This window comes from Oncorhynchus gorbuscha, unplaced genomic scaffold (genome assembly GCF_021184085.1).
Source record: "Oncorhynchus gorbuscha isolate QuinsamMale2020 ecotype Even-year unplaced genomic scaffold, OgorEven_v1.0 Un_scaffold_1530, whole genome shotgun sequence".
Classification (NCBI taxonomy): domain Eukaryota; kingdom Metazoa; phylum Chordata; class Actinopteri; order Salmoniformes; family Salmonidae; genus Oncorhynchus; species Oncorhynchus gorbuscha.
Window position 1 is genome coordinate 85,212 of NW_025746281.1, and position 19,773 is coordinate 104,984.

At 44.1% G+C, this 19,773-nt stretch overlaps 1 protein-coding gene across 5 annotated transcripts; it reads left to right on the forward strand.

Annotated features, from left to right (window-relative positions):
• The first annotated feature begins 5,174 nt into the window (after window positions 1-5,174).
• On the forward strand, window positions 5,175-19,084 carry LOC124023185 (C-type lectin domain family 4 member M-like). Of its 5 annotated transcripts, none has more exons than XR_006836668.1 (7): window positions 5,175-5,313; window positions 6,941-7,016; window positions 7,134-7,235; window positions 7,321-8,556; window positions 8,625-8,787; window positions 11,386-11,480; window positions 17,888-17,934. XR_006836668.1 is itself a non-coding variant. In XM_046337710.1 (7 exons), the coding sequence occupies exons 2-7, from the start codon at window positions 6,956-6,958 to the stop codon at window positions 18,033-18,035; spliced, it is 1,785 nt and encodes a 594-aa protein (XP_046193666.1). In that variant the 5' UTR covers window positions 5,175-5,313; window positions 6,941-6,955; the 3' UTR covers window positions 18,036-19,084. The 5 variants fall into 5 exon arrangements, 4 of the variants coding, with proteins under 4 accessions (XP_046193666.1, XP_046193668.1, XP_046193669.1 ...); XM_046337710.1 differs by having other exon boundaries at window positions 8,645-8,787; window positions 17,888-19,084; XM_046337712.1 differs by lacking the exon at window positions 11,386-11,480 and having other exon boundaries at window positions 8,645-8,787; window positions 17,888-18,053.
• The last annotated feature ends 689 nt before the right edge of the window (window positions 19,085-19,773 follow it).

Consider the following 19,773-nt stretch of genomic DNA (forward strand, 5'->3'; position numbering starts at 1 on the left):
GGGTCACTATCTGGTCTATTGTAGGGTCACTAGCAGGTCTATTGTAGGGTCACTAGCTGGTCTATTGTAGGGTCACTAGCAGGTCTATTGTAGGGTCACTAGCAGGTCTATTGTAGGGTCACCAGCAGGTCTATTGTAGGGTCACTAGCTGGTCTATTGTAGGGTCACTATCTGGTCTATTGTAGGGTCACTAGCAGGTCTATTGTAGGGTCACTAGCTGGTCTATTGTAGGGTCACCAGCAGGTCTATTGTAGGGTCACTAGCAGGTCTATAGTAGGGTCACTAGCAGGTCTATTGTAGGGTCACTAGCAGGTCTATAGTAGGGTCACTAGCAGGTCTATAGTAGGGTCACTAGCAGGTCTATTGTAGGGTCACTAGCAGGTCTATAGTAGGGTCACTAGCAGGTCTATTGTAGGGTCACTAGCAGGTCTATTGAAGGGTCACTAGCAGGTCTATAGTAGTGTCACTAGCAGGTCTATTGTAGGGTCACTAGCAGGTCTATTGTAGGGTCACCAGCAGGTCTATTGTAGGGTCACTAGCAGGTCTAATGTAGGGTCACTATCAGGTCTATAGTAGGGTCACTAGCAGGTCTATTGAAGGGTCACTAGCAGGTCTATAGTAGGGTCACTAGCAGGTCTATAGTAGGTTCTCTACCCACCAGCGGGTAAGCAGAGTTCCACAGTTATGAAGTGATTTGCATCTCTGGTGGGTTGATTTGTATCTGGCATGAGGATTTGCATCTTAAAGTGGGCACCGTGCCAGTAGGGTGAGCAAGTCTGCTGTCTCACCATCCAAAACATGTTGGAGAGCTATCTGGGTAGCTAACCTGTTGTAGAGGAACCTGCCTGCTGAGTGCTTGTTGTTAACTGGGTAGCTAGCCTGTTGTAGAGGCACCTGCCTGCTGAGTGCTTGTTGTTAACTGGGTAGCTAGCCTGTTGTAGAGGCCCCTGCCTGCTGAGTGCTTGTTGCTAACTAGGTAGCTAGCCTGTTGTAGCGCCACCTGCCTGCTGAGTGCTTGTTGCTAATTAGGTAGCTAGCCTGTTGTCGAGCCACCTGCCTGCAGACTGCTTGTTGCTATCTGGGTAGCTAGTCTGTTGAAGAGGCACCTGCCTGCTGAGTGCTTGTTGTTAACTGGGTAGCTAGCCTGTTGTAGAGGCACCTGCCTGCTGAGTGCTTGTTGCTATCTGGGTAGCAGATAATGTTTTTATTTTATTTTTATTGGTCAATTTTTTGGGGAAGCCTGGCCTCCCTTGGCATCCAGCTAGCCTGTTGTAGAGGCACCTGCCTGCTGAGTGCTTGTTGTTAACTGGGTAGCTAGCCAGTTGTAGAGCCACCTGCCTGCTGAGTGCGTGTTGCTAACTAGGTAGCTAGCCTGTTGTAGAGCCACCTGCCTGCTGAGTGCGTGTTGCTAACTAGGTAGCTAGCCTGTTGTCGAGCCACCTGCCTGCAGACTGCTTGTTGCTATCTGGGTAGCTAGTCTGTTGAAGAGGCACCTGCCTGCTGAGTGCTTGTTGTTAACTGGGTAGCTAGCCTGTTGTAAGGCCTTGTAGGGGCTACTGTAGGTCAACCAAGATCATGTGGTTTACAAGAAACTGTATAGGACTTTAAGAAGTCACATGTTACCAGAGTGGAGTGTTAGGTGGATTCCTTCTTATTACTCTGACACAGCTCCTCCACTTCTCCTTTTCTCACACCAAACTTTAATATTTTCATCTTTCACTTTCTCTCTTTTTCTCTGTAGTTTCTGTATTATATTTAGACTTGTAAAACCTAAAGAAAGTGCCTCATCAGCAGACTCAAGTCAGGACCCATATTTATCAAATGTGTCAGTGTAGTTCTGATCTAGGATCTGTTTATCCTTTTTGATCATTATGAATAAGGTCATGTTGGCAGGGATGACTTGATCCCAGATCAGTATTTCTGACATGCTTGATAAATAAGGGCCCTGATCTCGTGTTTCTGTAGCTCAGTTGGTAGAGCATGGCGCTTGTAACGCCAGGGTAGTGGGTTCGATTCCCGGGACCACCCATACGTAGAATGTATGCACACATGACTGTAAGTCGCTTTGGATAAAAGCGTCTGCTAAATGGCATATATTATTATTATTATTATCTCTAGATTTGCTCTTGCATTGAGTTAAGGTTCGGGTTGATTTCACTGAAGAAGATTACCTGCACTGTCATTCACACAGACCACATTATTTCACAAAATATTTATTTGAAAGTACGGTATAGACACATTTTGGTATTGAGTCTTTCAAGTTTTCTAACGTTAGGGAATTTTGGAGTAGCAGAATTTTCAACAATTCATAACCCCAGGATTTGTGCTTGAGAGAGGGGGTTGTGAAACCCAGCAGCCTGCAAATTTAAATTTCAGTTGGACTTGAGCTTGACTGAACTTTAGTTACATATCCTTCCTGTTTCCAACCAACCACACATTCTGTTGTTGTCACATGATGTATCTGAACCTATCAGACAGTGGTACATCAGTTCATTATTGTTTGGCCTGTCTTAATAATGCTCTATCACTACTATTGTGTTATCAATCAAATGTATTTATAAAGCTCTTCTTACATCAGCTGATGTCACAAAGTGCTGTACAGAAATCCAGCCTTAAACCTCAACCAGCAAGCAATGCAGGTGTAGAAGCATGGTGGCTAGTAAAAACTCCCTAGAAAGGCCAGAACCTACTATAGACCAGCTAGGGATCCTACAATAGGTCTGCTAGGGATCCTACAATAGACCAGCTAGGTATCCTACAACAGACCATCTAGGTATCCTACAATAGACCAGCTAGGGATCCTACAATAGACCAGCTAGGGATCCTACAATAGACCAGCTAGGGATCCTACAATAGACCAGCTAGGATCCTACAATAGACCAGCTAGGGATCCTACAATAGACCAGCTAGGGATCCTACAATAGACCAGCTAGGGATCCTACAATAGACCAGCTAGGGATCCTACAACAGACCATCTAGGTATCCTACAATAGACCAGCTAGGGATCCTACAATAGACCAGCTAGGGATCCTACAATAGACCAGCTAGGGATCCTACAATAGACCAGCTAGGGATCCTACAATAGACCAGCTAGGGATCCTACAATAGACCAGCTAGGGATCCTACAATAGACCAACTAGGGATCCTACAATAGACCAGCTAGGTACTCTATAATAGGCCTGCTAGGGATCCTACTATAGGCCTGCTAGGTACTCTATAATAGGCCTGCTAGGGATCCTACTATAGGCCTGCTAGGTACTCTATAATAGTCCTGCTAGGGATCTTACTATAGGCCTGCTAGGGACTCTATAATAGGCCTGCTATGGATCCTACTATAGGCCTGCTAGGGATCCTACTATAGACCTGCTAGGGATATTACTATAGACCTGCTAGGGATCATACTATAGGCCTGCTAGGGATCCTACTTTGGCCTGCTAGGTACTCTATAATAGGCCTGCTAGGGATCCTACTATAGGCCTGCTAGGTACTCTATAATAGGCCTGCTAGGGATCCTACTATAGGCCTGCTAGGTACTCTATAATAGGCCTGCTAGGGATCCTACTATAGGCCTGCTAGGTACTCTATAATAGGCCTGCTAGGGATCCTACTATAGGCCTACTAGGTACTCTATAATAGGCCTGCTAGGGATCCTACTATAGGCCTGCTAGGTACTCTATAATAGGCCTGCTATGGATCCTACTATAGGCCTGCTAGGTACTCTATAATAGGCCTGCTAGGGATCCTACTATAGGCCTGCTAGGGATCCTACTATAGGCCTGCTAGGTACTCTATAATAGGCCTGCTAGGGATCCTACTATAGGCCTGCTAGGGATCCTACTATAGGCCTGCTAGGGATCCTACTATAGGCCTGCTAGGTACTCTATAATAGGCCTGCTAGGGATCCTACTATAGGCCTGCTAGGGATCCTACTATAGGCCTGCTAGGGATCCTACTATAGGCCTGCTAGGTACTCTATAATAGACCTGCTAGGGATCCTACTATAGGCCTGCTAGGGATCCTACTATAGGCCTGCTAGGTACTCTATAATATGCCAGCTGACTGCAGGATGCCAAATGCATTAAAGAGAAGGGGGTGGGGGGATAACTAATGTTGCCTCCAGAGTGATTCATATGTTACGAGCTAGTCCTGTCACGGACAGTTTGGTGAATCTGTTGTTGGCTTAAACCATTCTAGCACCCTCCTCCTGAACAGGGTTCAACAAGTAGTTACAATAGGTCTGCTAGGGATTCTGCAAGTAGGTCAGGACAGAAACAGGATTAGAAAGTTCAGAACCCAGTTTCAACACTGAACATTGTTATAAAATGGCAGTTGACAGGGATTTAAATAAGATATAGACACATTCAGCCTTCCAAATTTTCTAAGCTTTAGAATTCTGGAGTAACTGAACATTTACATTTACATTACATTTAAGTCATTTAGCAGACGCTCTTATCCAGAGCGACTTACAAATTGGTGTATTCACCTTATGACATCCAGTGGAACAGCCACTTTACAATAGTGCATCTAAATATTTTAAGGGGGGTGAGAAGGATTACTTTATCCTATCCTAGGTATTCCTTAAAGAGGTGGGGTTTCAGGTGTCTCCGGAAGGTGGTGATTGACTCCGCTGTCCTGGCGTCGTGAGGGAGTTTGTTCCACCATTGGGGAGCCAGAGCAGCGAACAGTTTTGACTGGGCTGAGCGGGAACTGTACTTCCTCAGTGGTAGGGAGGCGAGCAGGCCAGAGGTGGATGAACGCAGTGCCCTTATTTGGGTGTAGGGCCTGATCAGAGCCTGGAGGTACTGAGGTGCCGTTCCCTCACAGCTCCGTAGGCAAGCACCATGGTCTTGTAGCGGATGCGAGCTTCAACTGGAAGCCAGTGGAGAGAGCGGAGGAGCGGGGTGACGTGAGAGAACTTGGGAAGGTTGAACACTAGACGGGCTGCGGCGTTCTGGATGAGTTGTAGGGGTTTAATGGCACAGGCAGGCATTTAACCATTACTTTTAACCTAAAGTTTACCTTTGACCCCTATAGCTCATGTGCTTGAGAGAGAGGGGAAATGAAACACTTCCATGCAGCATTCTGTAGCTTGAACTTTCAGTTTGACTTGAGCTTCACTTATATCTGAACCTACCATCCAGTGGTATATTAGTTCATAATTGTTTTACCAAATTTAAAGGATATGCTGACGTTGACACAAAAGGTGTGGTCTCTCAGACTATAAACAACGTGGACACGTTATTCCAATCTTACTTTGATGCTCATTCATTTAACATATTTGTATGCATCCGTTTTCAACTCTCAAAGACTGTGGTAAGATTGTATTTCTCTATTTCACCAGATATGATCATTTTATGAGGTGTGTTTATTGTCTGCTTCTTATGTAATATGTTAGTGTCTCTGGGAGACTAAGCAGGTGAACAGTAAACAGGACAAAGTAGATATCTACAATACATTCGGAAAGTATTCAGACCCCTTGACCTTTTCCACATTTTGTTACGTTACAGCCTTATTCTGAAATGCATTCAATTGTTTTTTTCCTCTCATCAATCTACACAACAACAAAAAAACATAATGAAAAAAAACGGAAATATTACATTGACATAAGTATTCAGACCTTTTACTCAGTACTTTGTTGAATCTCCTATCTATTGAGTCTTCTTGGGAATGTCACTACAAGCTTGGTACACCTGCTCTGGTTGGGCAACTAAAGGACATTCAGAGACTTGTCCCGAAGCCACTCCTAAATTCTCTTGGCTGTGTGCTTAGGGTCATTGTCCTTCTGGAAGGTGAACCTTCACCCAAGTCTGAGGTCCTCAGCGCTCTGTACTTTGCTCCGTTCATCTTTCCCTCGTTCCTGACTGATCTCCCAGTCCCTGCTGCTGAAAAATATCCCCATAGTATGATGCTGCCACCACCATGCTTCACCGTAGGGATAGTGCCAGGTTTCCTTCAAACTTGACACTTGGCATTCAGGCCAAATCTTGCTTTCTTCAGACCAGAGCCTCTTGTTTCTCATTGTCTGAGAGTCCTTAAGGTGCCTCTTGGCAACCCCCAAGCGGGCTGTTATGTGCCTTTTTCTACCATATGTCTGGCCACTCCACCATAAAGGCCTAATTGGTGTAGTGCTGCAGAGTTGGTTGTCCTTCTGGAAGGTTCTCCCATCTCCACAGAGGAACTCTGGAATTCTGTCAGAGTGACCATTGGGTTCGTGGTCACCTCCCTGACCAAGGGCCTTCTCCCCCGACTGCTCAGTTTGGCCGGGCGGCCATCTTTAGGAAGAGTCTTGGTGGATCCAATCTATTTCAATTTAAGAATGATGGAGGCCACTGTGTTCTCGGGGACCTTCCTTTTTTTGGTACCCTTCCCCAGATATGTACCTCGACACAGTCCTGTCTCGGAGCTTTACGGACAATTCCTTTGACATCGTGGCTTGGTTTTCACTCCGACATGCAATGTCAACTGTGGGACCTTGTATAGACAGACCTTATAATGGGCTGAATACTTATGCATATAATGTATTTCTGTTTTTTAATACATTTGCAAAAAAATCCAAAAACATGTTTATACTTGTCATTATGGGGTATATTTTGTAGATCGATGAGGATTTAAAGAAAATACAAATCATTATACAATAAGGCTGTAACGTAATAAAATGTGGAAAAAGTCAAGGGGTCTAAATACTTTCCGAATGCACTGTATGTTAATTACTGAAGTGTGCTTGTTCGAGCTCTACCAACGTGTATGTGTCGCTAGTTGGGTAGAGATTGGGACTATCCTATTGTTTCCTTTGTACTGGGTAAGCTAAGTCAGGTGACCTCAAGTATTCGCCTTGACGACACATAAGGCACAGTTACAAACCTATACTAGAGCTGAAGTAACAGAGGAAAATATAGCATTTAACTTCTAGAAATGTAAGAGACAATCTATACAAACGCAGGTGGAGAATCCAACAATGCAGACCATGGATATTGATGACGACACGTCTCCCAACAAGCCCAGTGTTACATTTTCAGGTATCAATTCAAGTACAAACACACAGCTTTTGTTCCTTACAATCCTGGATGATATAAGTATTTTAACATTGCCAGAGAGAGTTCAAAGATTTTACATGATATTTCCCTGTGATTCAGCTAATTTTCCATGGTGGAAGAGACCCTCTGGAGTTGCTGCAGTGTGTCTGGGGCTGCTGTGTGTTCTCCTACTGGCTGGGATCATAGGCCTGTCTGTCTACTGTAAGTTTAGTATGCTGTTTTGTAAACGTTAATGGTGTGATAGTTAAACATAATTGAATATTTGATCAACTTTTCCCTTTTACAGCTGGAGTCATTGATCATCACTCAACAGAGGGAGACCAACAGACCAGTCACAGCCTTCTGACTAAAGAAGGAGATCTGCAACCAACCAGTTATAATAACTTGACAAAAGAGAGAGACGAGCTACAGACCAGTTACAACACCCTGACAAAAGAGAGAGACGAGCTACAGACCAGTTACAACACCCTGACTAAAGAAAGAGACGAGCTACAGACCAGTTACAACACCTTAACTCAAGAGAGAGACGAGCTACAGACCAGTTACAACACCCTGACTAAAGAGAGAGACCAGCTACAGACCAGTTACAACACCTTAACTCAAGAGAGAGACGAGCTACAGACCAGTTACAACACCCTGACTAAAGAGAGAGACCAGCTACAGACCAGTTACAACACCCTGACTAAAGAGAGAGACCAGCTACAGACCAGTTACAACACCCTGACTAAAGAGAGAGACCAGCTACAGACCAGTTACAACACCTTAACTCAAGAGAGAGACGAGCTACAGACCAGTTACAACACCTTAACTCAAGAGAGAGACGAGCTACAGACCAGTTACAACACCTTAACTCAAGAGAGAGACGAGCTACAGACCAGTTATAACACCCTGACTGAAGAGAGAGACCAGCTACAGAACAGTCTCACCACAAGGACTGCTGAAAGGGAGAAATTACAGAATAGTCTTAACTCAAGGACCGCTGAGAGAGACCAGTTGCAGAATAGTCTAAATACCAGAACCACTGAGAGAGACCAGCTACAGACCAGTTACAACACCCTGACTAAAAAGAGAGACCAGTTACAGAATAGTCTCACAACAAAAACTAAGGAGAAAGACCAGTTGCAGAATACTCTCACCACAATAACTCGGGAGAGAGACCAGCTACAGAATAGTCTCACCACGAGGACCAAAGACAGGGACCAGCAGCAAAATAGTCTTAAAGTTATGACTGCTGATAGGGATCAATTAAAGAATAGTCTTAACGCACGGACCAAAGAGAGAGACCAGTTGCAGAATAATCTAAATACTAGGACCACAGAGAGAAACCAGCTACAGAATAGTCTCTCAACCAAAACTAAGGAGAAAGACCAGTTGCAGAATACTCTCACCACAATAACTCGAGAGAGAGACCAGTTGCAGAATAATCTAAATACCATGACCACTGAGAGAGACCAGCTACAGAATAGTCTAAATACCACAACCACTGAGAGAGACCAGTTTAAAACCAGGCTTAGGTTCTATGGTGAGTGCAGTCTTTCATTTTCTTATTTTAGAAGTATAATTTTACTTCATACTTTTACATGCCTGCAGTTATGTTGTGTTTATCTCAGAGAAACCCTGTCTGGATGGATGGTGGAAGTTTGGCACCAGCTGTTATTATGTCTCCTCCACGATGGACTCATCTGGGGCCGGTCAGAGGGAGTGCAGAACAATGGGAGGAGAGTTGGTTATTATAAACAGCAGAGAAGAACAGGTAATACGTAATACATAATAATACAACATCCGCAGAGTACGACCCTGCCTCACACAGGAAGCGGCGCAGGTCCTAATCCAGGCACTTGTCATCTCCCGTCTGGATTACTGCAACTCGCTGTTGGCTGGGCTCCCTGCCTGTGCCATTAAACCCCTTCAACTCATCCAGAACGCCGCAGCCCGTCTGGTGTTCAACCTTCCCAAGTTCTCTCACGTCACCCCGCTCCTCCGTTCTCTCCACTGGCTTCCAGTTGAAGCTCGCATCCGCTACAAGACCATGGTGCTTGCCTACGGAGCTGTGAGGGGAACGGCACCTCAGTACCTCCAGGCTCTGATCAGGCCCTACACCCAAACAAGGGCACTGCGTTCATCCACCTCTGGCCTGCTCGCCTCCCTACCACTGAGGAAGTACAGCTCCCGCTCAGCCCAGTCAAAACTGTTCGCTGCCCTGGCCCCCCAATGGTGGAACAAACTCCCTCACGACGCCAGGACAGCGGAGTCAATCACCACCTTCCGGAGACACCTGAAACCCCACCTCTTTAAGGAATACCTAGGATAGGTTAAGTAATCCCTCTCACCCCACCCCCCCTAAGTTTTAGATGCACTATTGTTAAGTGACTGTCCCACTGGATGTCATAAGGTGAATGCACCAATTTGTAAGTCGCTCTGGATAAGAGCGTCTGCTAAATGACTTAAATGTAAATGTAAATGTACTACAATACTACTGTTTCATTATTATTATTATCTCTCATTCGTTTTCAACATGTTTAATTCTGTGTGGTTACAGGGTTCATTCTGTGTGGTTACAGGGTTCATTCTGTGCGGTTACAGGGTTAATTCTGTGCGGTTACAGGGTTCATTCTGTGCGGCTACAGGGTTCATTCTGTGTGGCTACAGGGTTCATTCTGTGTGGTTACAGGGTTCATTCTGTGTGGTTACAGTGGTGAAACCGAAACAATTCAAATGGTTAGTGGCTATGGTTAGGGGTTAAGGTTAGTGGCTATGGTTAGGGGTTAAGGTTAGTGGCTATGGTTAGGGGTTAAGGTTAGTGGCTGTGGTTAGGGGTTAAGGTTAGTGGCTATGGTTAGGGGTTAAGGTTAGTGGCTATGGTTAGGGGTTAAGGTTAGTGGCTATGGTTAGGGGTTAAGGTTAGTGGCTATGGTTAGGGGTTAAGGTTAGTGGCTATGGTTAGGGGTTAAGGTTAGTGGCTATGGTTAGGGGTTAAGGTTAGTGGCTATGGTTAGGGGTTAAGGTCAGTGGCTATGGTTAGGGGTTAAGGTTAGTGGCTATGGTTAGGGGTTAAGGTTAGTGGCTATGGTTAGGGGTTAAGGTTAGTGGCTATGGTTAGGGGTTAAGGTTAGTGGCTATGGTTAGGGGTTAAGGTTAGAGGCTATGGTTAGGGGGTTAAGGTTAGTGGCTATGGTTAGGGGTTAAGGTTAGTGGCTATGGTTAGGGGTTAAGGTTAGTGGCTATGGTTAGGGGTTAAGGTTAGTGGCTATGGTTAGGGTTAAGGTTAGTGGCTATGGTTAGGGGTTAAGGTTAGTGGCTATGGTTAGGGGTTAAGGTTAGTGGCTATGGTTAGGGGTTAAGGTTAGTGGCTATGGTTAGGGGTTAAGGTTAGTGGCTATGGTTAGGGATTAAGGTTAGTGGCTATGGTAAGGGGTTATGGTTAGTGGCTATGGTTAGGGGTTAAGGTTAGTGGCTATGGTTAGGGGTTAAGGTTAGTGGCTATGGTTATGGGTTAAGGTTAGTGGCTATGGTTAGGGGTTAAGGTTAGTGGCTATGGTTAGGGGTTAAGGTTAGTGGCTATGGTTAGGGGTTAAGGTTAGTGGCTATGGTTAGGGGTTAAGGTTAGTGGCTATGGTTAGGGGTTAAGGTTAGTGGCTATGGTTAGGGGTTAAGGTTAGTGGCTATGGTTAGGGATTAAGGTTAGTGGCTATGGTAAGGGGTTATGGTTAGTGGCTATGGTTAGGGGTTAAGGTTAGTGGCTATGGTTAGGGGTTAAGGTTAGTGGCTATGGTTATGGGTTAAGGTTAGTGGCTATGGTTAGGGGTTAAGGTTAGTGGCTATGGTTAGGGGTTAAGGTTAGTGGCTATGGTTAGGGGTTAAGGTTAGTGGCTATGGTTAGGGGTTAAGGTTAGTGTCTATGGTTAGGGGTTAAGGTTAGTGGTTATGGTAACTGGTTAAGGTTAGAGCTATGGGTTTGGAAAGATTAAAACTAAAATGATTAAACACAACACACTCTGTTTCCATCATGTACTCTCCCAGCTTCCTAGATCATTGTGAACTGCTGTGGGGCAGTTGTCAGAGCAGAGTGCTTGGCCTGTGTGGTCTGAACACGTTTCCCCTCTGAGCATCATGAGTTTGCACCAGTGTTCTGCAACAGTTTTGTATTTTTTTGTGAGGAAGGAATATATGGAAGTACTCAGGACCTTTTCAAACATCCTAAATCACCTTGTATTTCTAGTGACCAGAACAACTACATTATACTACTACTACTATTAGACTACTACTACTATTATTTATAACATGTGAAAGTGTTTCTCTGCTGTGGAGATTAAATAATGGCCATTGTTTTTTATCCACAATTATATTCTAGATATTTATCCATGGATTTAAGAAGAATGTCTGGATTGGTACATATAAAAAAGACAGAATCTGGCAGTGGGTTGACAGCACACCATTTAAACCTACGTGAGTGAACAGGTGCTGGAGGACTTTTACACTTTACTGCTGTAATAAATGACTTTTTACAGTCTGATAATCTCGTCCTCAGCCAGCTCTCTCTCTCCCTCTCTGTAGAATGGTAACAACTGAGCCTGGGGACTAGGTTAACTGTCTGATTCTCTCTGTAGAATGGTAACAACTGAGCCTGGGGACTAGGTTAACTGTCTGATTCTCTATGTAGAATGGTAACAACTGAGCCTGGGGACTAGGTTAACTGTCTGAATCTCTCTGTAGAATGGTAACAACTGAGCCTGGGGACTAGGTTAACTGTCTGATTCTCTATGTAGAATGGTAACAACTGAGCCTGGGGACTAGGTTAACTGTCTGATTCTCTATGTAGAATGGTAACAACTGAGCCTGGGGACTAGGTTAACTGTCTGATTCTCTATGTAGAATGGTAACAACTGAGCCTGGGGACTAGGTTAACTGTCTGATTCTCTATGTAGAATGGTAACAACTGAGCCTGGGGACTAGGTTAACTGTCTGATTCTCTCTGTAGAATGGTAACAACTGAGCCTGGGGACTAGGTTAACTGTCTGATTCTCTATGTAGAATGGTAGCAACTGAGCCTGGGGACTAGGTTAACTGTCTGATTCTCTCTGTAGAATGGTAACAACTGAGCCTGGGGACTTGGTTAACTGTCTGATGATTCTCTATGTAGAATGGTAACAACTGAGCCTGGGGACTAGGTTAACTGTCTGATTCTCTCTGTAGAATGGTAACAACTGAGCCTGGGGACTTGGTTAACTGTCTGATGATTCTCTATGTAGAATGGTAACAACTGAGCCTGGGGACTAGGTTAACTGTCTGATTCTCTCTGTAGAATGGTAACACCTGATCCTGGGGACTAGGTTAACTGTCTGATTCTCTCTGTAGAATGGTAACAACTGAGCCTGGGGACTAGGTTAACTGTCTGATTCTCTATGTAGAATGGTAACATCTGAGCCTGGGGACTAGGTTAACTGTCTGATTATCTCTGTAGAATGGTAACAACTGAGCCTGGGGACTAGGTTAACTGTCTGATTATCTCTGTAGAATGGTAACAACTGAGCCTGGGGACTAGGTTAACTGTCTGATTCTCTCTGTAGAATGGTAACAACTGAGCCTGGGGACTAGGTTAACTGTCTGATTCTCTATGTAGAATGGTAAGAACTGAGCCTGGGGACTAGGTTAACTGTCTGATTCTCTCTGTAGAATGGTAACAACTGAGCCTGGGGACTAGGTTCACTGTCTGATTCTCTATGTAGAATGGTAAGAACTGAGCCTGGGGACTAGGTTAACTGTCTGATTCTCTCTGTAGAATGGTAACAACTGAGCCTGGGGACTAGGTTAACTGTCTGATTCTCTCTGTAGAATGGTAACAACTGAGTCTGGGTACTAGGTTAACTGTCTGATGATTCTCTATGTAGAATGGTAACAACTGAGCCTGGGGACTTGGTTAACTGTCTGATGATTCTCTATGTAGAATGGTAACAACTGAGCCTGGGGACTAGGTTAACTGTCTGATTCTCTCTGTAGAATGGTAACAACTGAGTCTGGGGACTAGGTTAACTGTCTGATTCTCTCTGTAGAATGGTAACAACTGAGTCTGGGTACTAGGTTAACTGTCTGATGATTCTCTATGTAGAATGGTAACAACTGAGCCTGGGGACTTGGTTAACTGTCTGATGATTCTCTATGTAGAATGGTAACAACTGAGCCTGGGGACTAGGTTAACTGTCTGATTCTCTCTGTAGAATGGTAACAACTGAGTCTGGGGACTAGGTTAACTGTCTGATTCTCTATGTAGAATGGTAACAACTGAGCCTGGGGACTTGGTTAACTGTCTGATGATTCTCTATGTAGAATGGTAACAACTGAGTCTGGGGACTAGGTTAACTGTCTGATGATTCTCTATGTAGAATGGTAACAACTGAGTCTGGGGACTAGGTTAACTGTCTGATGATTCTCTATGTAGAATGGTAACAACTGAGCCTGGGGACTAGGTTAACTGTCTGATTCTCTACGTAGAATGGTAACAACTGAGCCTGGGGACTAGGTTAACTGTCTGATTCTCTATGTAGAATGGTAACAACTGAGCCTGGGGACTAGGTTAACTGTCTGATTCTCTCTGTAGAATGGTAACAACTGAGCCTGGGGACTAGGTTAACTGTCTGATTCTCTATGTAGAATGGTAACAACTGAGTCTGGGGACTAGGTTAACTGTCTGATTCTCTCTGTAGAATGGTAACGACTGAGCCTGGGGACTAGGTTAACTGTCTGATTCTCTATGTAGAATGGTAACAACTGAGCCTGGGGACTAGGTTAACTGTCTGATTCTCTCTGTAGAATGGTAACAACTGAGCCTGGGGACTAGGTTAACTGTCTGATTCTCTATGTAGAATGGTAACAACTGAGCCTGGGGACTAGGTTAACTGTCTGATTCTCTATGTAGAATGGTAAGAACTGAGCCTGGGGACTAGGTTAACTGTCTGATTCTCTATGTAGAATGGTAAGAACTGAGCCTGGGGACTAGGTTAACTGTCTGATTCTCTCTGTAGAATGGTAACAACTGAGTCTGGGGACTATGTTAACTGTCTGATTCTCTCTGTAGAATGGTAACAACTGAGTCTGGGTACTAGGTTAACTGTCTGATTCTCTCTGTAGAATGGTAACAACTGAGCCTGGGGACTAGGTTAACTGTCTGATTCTCTCTGTAGAATGGTAACAACTGAGCCTGGGGACTAGGTTAACTGTCTGATTCTCTCTGTAGAATGGTAACGACTGAGCCTGGGGACTAGGTTAACTGTCTGATTCTCTATGTAGAATGGTAACGACTGAGCCTGGGGACTAGGTTAACTGTCTGATTCTCTCTGTAGAATGGTAACGACTGAGCCTGGGGACTAGGTTAACTGTCTGATTCTCTATGTAGAATGGTAACAACTGAGCCTGGGGACTAGGTTAACTGTCTGATTCTCTATGTAGAATGGTAACAACTGAGCCTGGGGACTAGGTTAACTGTCTGATTCTCTATGTAGAATGGTAAGAACTGAGCCTGGGGACTAGGTTAACTGTCTGATTCTCTCTGTAGAATGGTAACAACTGAGTCTGGGGACTATGTTAACTGTCTGATTCTCTCTGTAGAATGGTAACAACTGAGTCTGGGTACTAGGTTAACTGTCTGATTCTCTCTGTAGAATGGTAACAACTGAGCCTGGGGACTAGGTTAACTGTCTGATTCTCTATGTAGAATGGTAACAACTGAGCCTGGGGACTAGGTTAACTGTCTGATTCTCTCTGTAGAATGGTAACAACTGAGTCTGGGGACTAGGTTAACTGTCTGATTCTCTATGTAGAATGGTAACAACTGAGCCTGGGGACTAGGTTAACTGTCTGATTCTCTCTGTAGAATGGTAACAACTGAGCCTGGGGACTAGGCTAACTGTCTGATTCTCTCTGTAGAATGGTAACAACTGAGCCTGGGGACTAGGTTAACTGTCTGATTCTCTCTGTAGAATGGTAAGAACTGAGCCTGGGGACTAGGTTAACTGTCTGATTCTCTCTGTAGAATGGTAACAACTGAGCCTGGGGACTAGGTTAACTGTCTGATTCTCTCTGTAGAATGGTAACAACTGAGTCTGGGGACTATGTTAACTGTCTGATTCTCTCTGTAGAATGGTAACAACTGAGTCTGGGTACTAGGTTAACTGTCTGATTCTCTCTGTAGAATGGTAACAACTGAGCCTGGGGACTAGGTTAACTGTCTGATTCTCTCTGTAGAATGGTAACAACTGAGCCTGGGGACTAGGTTAACTGTCTGATTCTCTCTGTAGAATGGTAACGACTGAGCCTGGGGACTAGGTTAACTGTCTGATTCTCTATGTAGAATGGTAACGACTGAGCCTGGGGACTAGGTTAACTGTCTGATTCTCTCTGTAGAATGGTAACAACTGAGCCTGGGGACTAGGTTAACTGTCTGATTCTCTATGTAGAATGGTAACAACTGAGCCTGGGGACTAGGTTAACTGTCTGATTCTCTATGTAGAATGGTAACAACTGAGCCTGGGGACTAGGTTAACTGTCTGATTCTCTATGTAGAATGGTAAGAACTGAGCCTGGGGACTAGGTTAACTGTCTGATTCTCTCTGTAGAATGGTAACAACTGAGTCTGGGGACTATGTTAACTGTCTGATTCTCTCTGTAGAATGGTAAGAACTGAGCCTGGGGACTATGTTAACTGTCTGATTCTCTCTGTAGAATGGTAACAACTGAGTCTGGGTACTAGGTTAACTGTCTGATTCTCTCTGTAGAATGGTAACAACTGAGTCTGGGTACTAGGTTAACTGTCTGATTCTCTCTGTAGAATGGTAACAACTGAGTCTGGGGACTAGGTTAACTGTCTGATTCTCTCTGTAGAATGGTAACAACTGAGCCTGGGGACTAGGTTAACTGTCTGATTCTCTCTGTAGAATGGTAACAACTGAGCCTGGGGACTAGGTTAACTGTCTGATTCTCTCTGTAGAATGGTAACGACTGAGCCTGGGGACTAGGTTAACTGTCTGATTCTCTATGTAGAATGGTAACGACTGAGCCTGGGGACTAGGTTAACTGTCTGATTCTCTCTGTAGAATGGTAACAACTGAGCCTGGGGACTAGGTTAACTGTCTGATTCTCTATGTAGAATGGTAACAACTGAGCCTGGGGACTAGGTTAACTGTCTGATTCTCTATGTAGAATGGTAACAACTGAGCCTGGGGACTAGGTTAACTGTCTGATTCTCTATGTAGAATGGTAAGAACTGAGCCTGGGGACTAGGTTAACTGTCTGATTCTCTCTGTAGAATGGTAACAACTGAGTCTGGGGACTATGTTAACTGTCTGATTCTCTCTGTAGAATGGTAACAACTGAGTCTGGGTACTAGGTTAACTGTCTGATTCTCTCTGTAGAATGGTAACAACTGAGCCTGGGGACTAGGTTAACTGTCTGATTCTCTATGTAGAATGGTAACAACTGAGCCTGGGGACTAGGTTAACTGTCTGATTCTCTCTGTAGAATGGTAACGACTGAGCCTGGGGACTAGGTTAACTGTCTGATTCTCTCTGTAGAATGGTAACGACTGAGCCTGGGGACTAGGTTAACTGTCTGATTCTCTCTGTAGAATGGTAACAACTGAGCCTGGGGACTAGGTTAACTGTCTGATTCTCTATGTAGAATGGTAACAACTGAGCCTGGGGACTAGGTTAACTGTCTGATTCTCTATGTAGAATGGTAACAACTGAGCCTGGGGACTAGGTTAACTGTCTGATTCTCTATGTAGAATGGTAAGAACTGAGCCTGGGGACTAGGTTAACTGTCTGATTCTCTCTGTAGAATGGTAACAACTGAGTCTGGGGACTATGTTAACTGTCTGATTCTCTCTGTAGAATGGTAACAACTGAGTCTGGGTACTAGGTTAACTGTCTGATTCTCTCTGTAGAATGGTAACAACTGAGCCTGGGGACTAGGTTAACTGTCTGATTCTCTATGTAGAATGGTAACAACTGAGCCTGGGGACTAGGTTAACTGTCTGATTCTCTCTGTAGAATGGTAACAACTGAGTCTGGGGACTATGTTAACTGTCTGATTCTCTCTGTAGAATGGTAACAACTGAGTCTGGGTACTAGGTTAACTGTCTGATTCTCTCTGTAGAATGGTAACCACTGAGCCTGGGGACTTGGTTAACTGTCTGATTCTCTCTGTAGAATGGTAACAACTGAGCCTGGGGACTAGGTTAACTGTCTGATTCTCTATGTAGAATGGTAACAACTGAGCCTGGGGACTAGGTTAACTGTCTGATTCTCTATGTAGAATGGTAAGAACTGAGCCTGGGGACTAGGTTAACTGTCTGATTCTCTATGTAGAATGGTAACAACTGAGCCTGGGGACTAGGTTAACTGTCTGATTCTCTCTGTAGAATGGTAACAACTGAGTCTGGGGACTAGGTTAACTGTCTGATGATTCTCTATGTAGAATGGTAACAACTGAGCCTGGGGACTAGGTTAACTGTCTGATTCTCTCTGTAGAATGGTAACAACTGAGCCTGGGGACTAGGTTAACTGTCTGATTCTCTATGTAGAATGGTAACAACTGAGCCTGGGGACTAGGTTAACTGTCTGATTCTCTCTGTAGAATGGTAACAACTGAGTCTGGGGACTAGGTTAACTGTCTGATTCTCTCTGTAGAATGGTAACAACTGAACCTGGGGACTAGGTTAACTGTCTGATTCTCTCTGTAGAATGGTAACAACTGAGCCTGGGGACTAGGTTAACTGTCTGATTCTCTCTGTAGAATGGTAACAACTGAGCCTGGGGACTTGTATTGGATGATTTTCAACTCTGAATCTCTGTGGTTTATAGATATTGGATGGAAGGGGAACCTAATAACTTGAATGATGAGGCGGCCTGTGTTGAGATCTCACAGACGGCATCAGACCCATTGAAGAGTTGGAAGGATGGACCGTGTTCTCCAAAACACTGGGTGTGTGAAAAACCATTCACACCGTAGTCTAATATAATAGCTACTGTAACCCCATATCTTATGGAGTTGTTCTGGTTTTCCCTGTTATTCTTAAGCTGTTTTTGTTTCTATGTGTAACTAACTACATTGAAAGATGTATTCCTGTCTTTAAAGAGACCAGAGCTTTGTGGAATCTACCATTCATCAGGCCCAGGGGAGTGGAACTGTGGTCTTATAGGCTCTAACTGGGGTCTTATAGGCTCTAACTGGGGTCTTATAGGCTCTAACTGGGGTCTTATAGGCTCTAACTGGGGTCTTATAGGCTCTAACTGGGGTCTTATAGGCTCTAACTGGGGTCTTATAGGCTCTAACTGGGGTCTTATAGGCTCTAACTGGGGTCTTATAGGCTCTAACTGGGGTCTTATAGGCTCTAACTGGGGTCTTATAGGCTCTAACTGGGGCCTTATAGGCTCTAACTGGGGTCTTATAGGCTCTAACTGGGGTCTTATACGCTCTAACTGTGGTCTTATAGGCTCTAACTGTGGTCTTATAGGCTCTAACTGTGGTCTTATAGGCTCTAACTGGGGTCTTATAGGCTCTAACTGTGGTCTTATAGGCTCTAACTGTGGTCTTATAGGCTCTAACTGTGGTCTTATAGGCTCTAACTGTGGTCTTATAGGCTCTAACTGTGGTCTTATAGGCTCTAACTGTGGTCTTATAGGCTCTAACTGTGATCTTATAGGCTCTAACTGTGGTCTTATAGGCTCTAACTGTGGTCTTATAGGCTCTAACTGTGGTCTTATAGGCTCTAACTGTGGTCTTATAGGCTCTAACTGTGGTCTTATAGGCTCTAACTGTGATCTTATAGGCTCTAACTGTGGTTTATCTTTTTTTTCCTTTACCATATTTACCATTTTTACCATTATGGTGTGCACATAACAATCTAACAAGATACTGTTTTCATTTCAATACTTTTTCAAGTTTTTACAGCTATCAATACATTTGAAATGCAGCAGTGTTCTATGTTTGCTTCCATTCTGTTCCATGTGTTCCATGTGTTCATTCTACTGATTAAATACATTCTATGTTTGCTTCCATTCTGTTCCATGTGTTCATTCTACTGATTAAATACAGCTATATACTGTGACCCAGGTATGTAATTTACTCGTCAGGTATACTGTATTACTAAGTATTATAATGTACTAATAGTAACTCCAGTGTTTTCCTTCTAAATGGTGTCAGTTAATAGCACAGTAAAACACTTTATCTAATAGATAGAAAACAGTCCTTATCAGTAAAGTCATTGCAGTACCAGAATTGACCACTAAATGTGTTGTGTCATGCATGGACATGTGACCAGAGACTGTATTCCCAAAGCGTCCCAAAGTAAGTGCTGATCAAGAAACAGTTTTTTTCTTTGACCTCTCTCTCGTAATGTTAGTATATATTTTTTGCTTAGCTTACCCAGTACAAAGGAACCAATGGGATAGTCCCAAAAGTGCGAACTCTGCCCAACCAGCAACACAATACTCCTGTTGGATAAAATATTCACATTTAAAACATATGTGCAGTATTCTGTAGCAATCTGTGCATTCTTCTGTGCATTCTCTAGTTGCGCCGTGATTGGCTCAGTGTTCAGTCAGACATGGGACACTATGTCACCACAATCTACAGGGAGCGCTCAAAAATTCAAGCCCCTTTCATGCTGCCTTAGATTTACATTAGAAGTGCCCATCCAAGAAGGATCAAGGTCATTGGCCACAGATAAAATGACATCAAATCACGT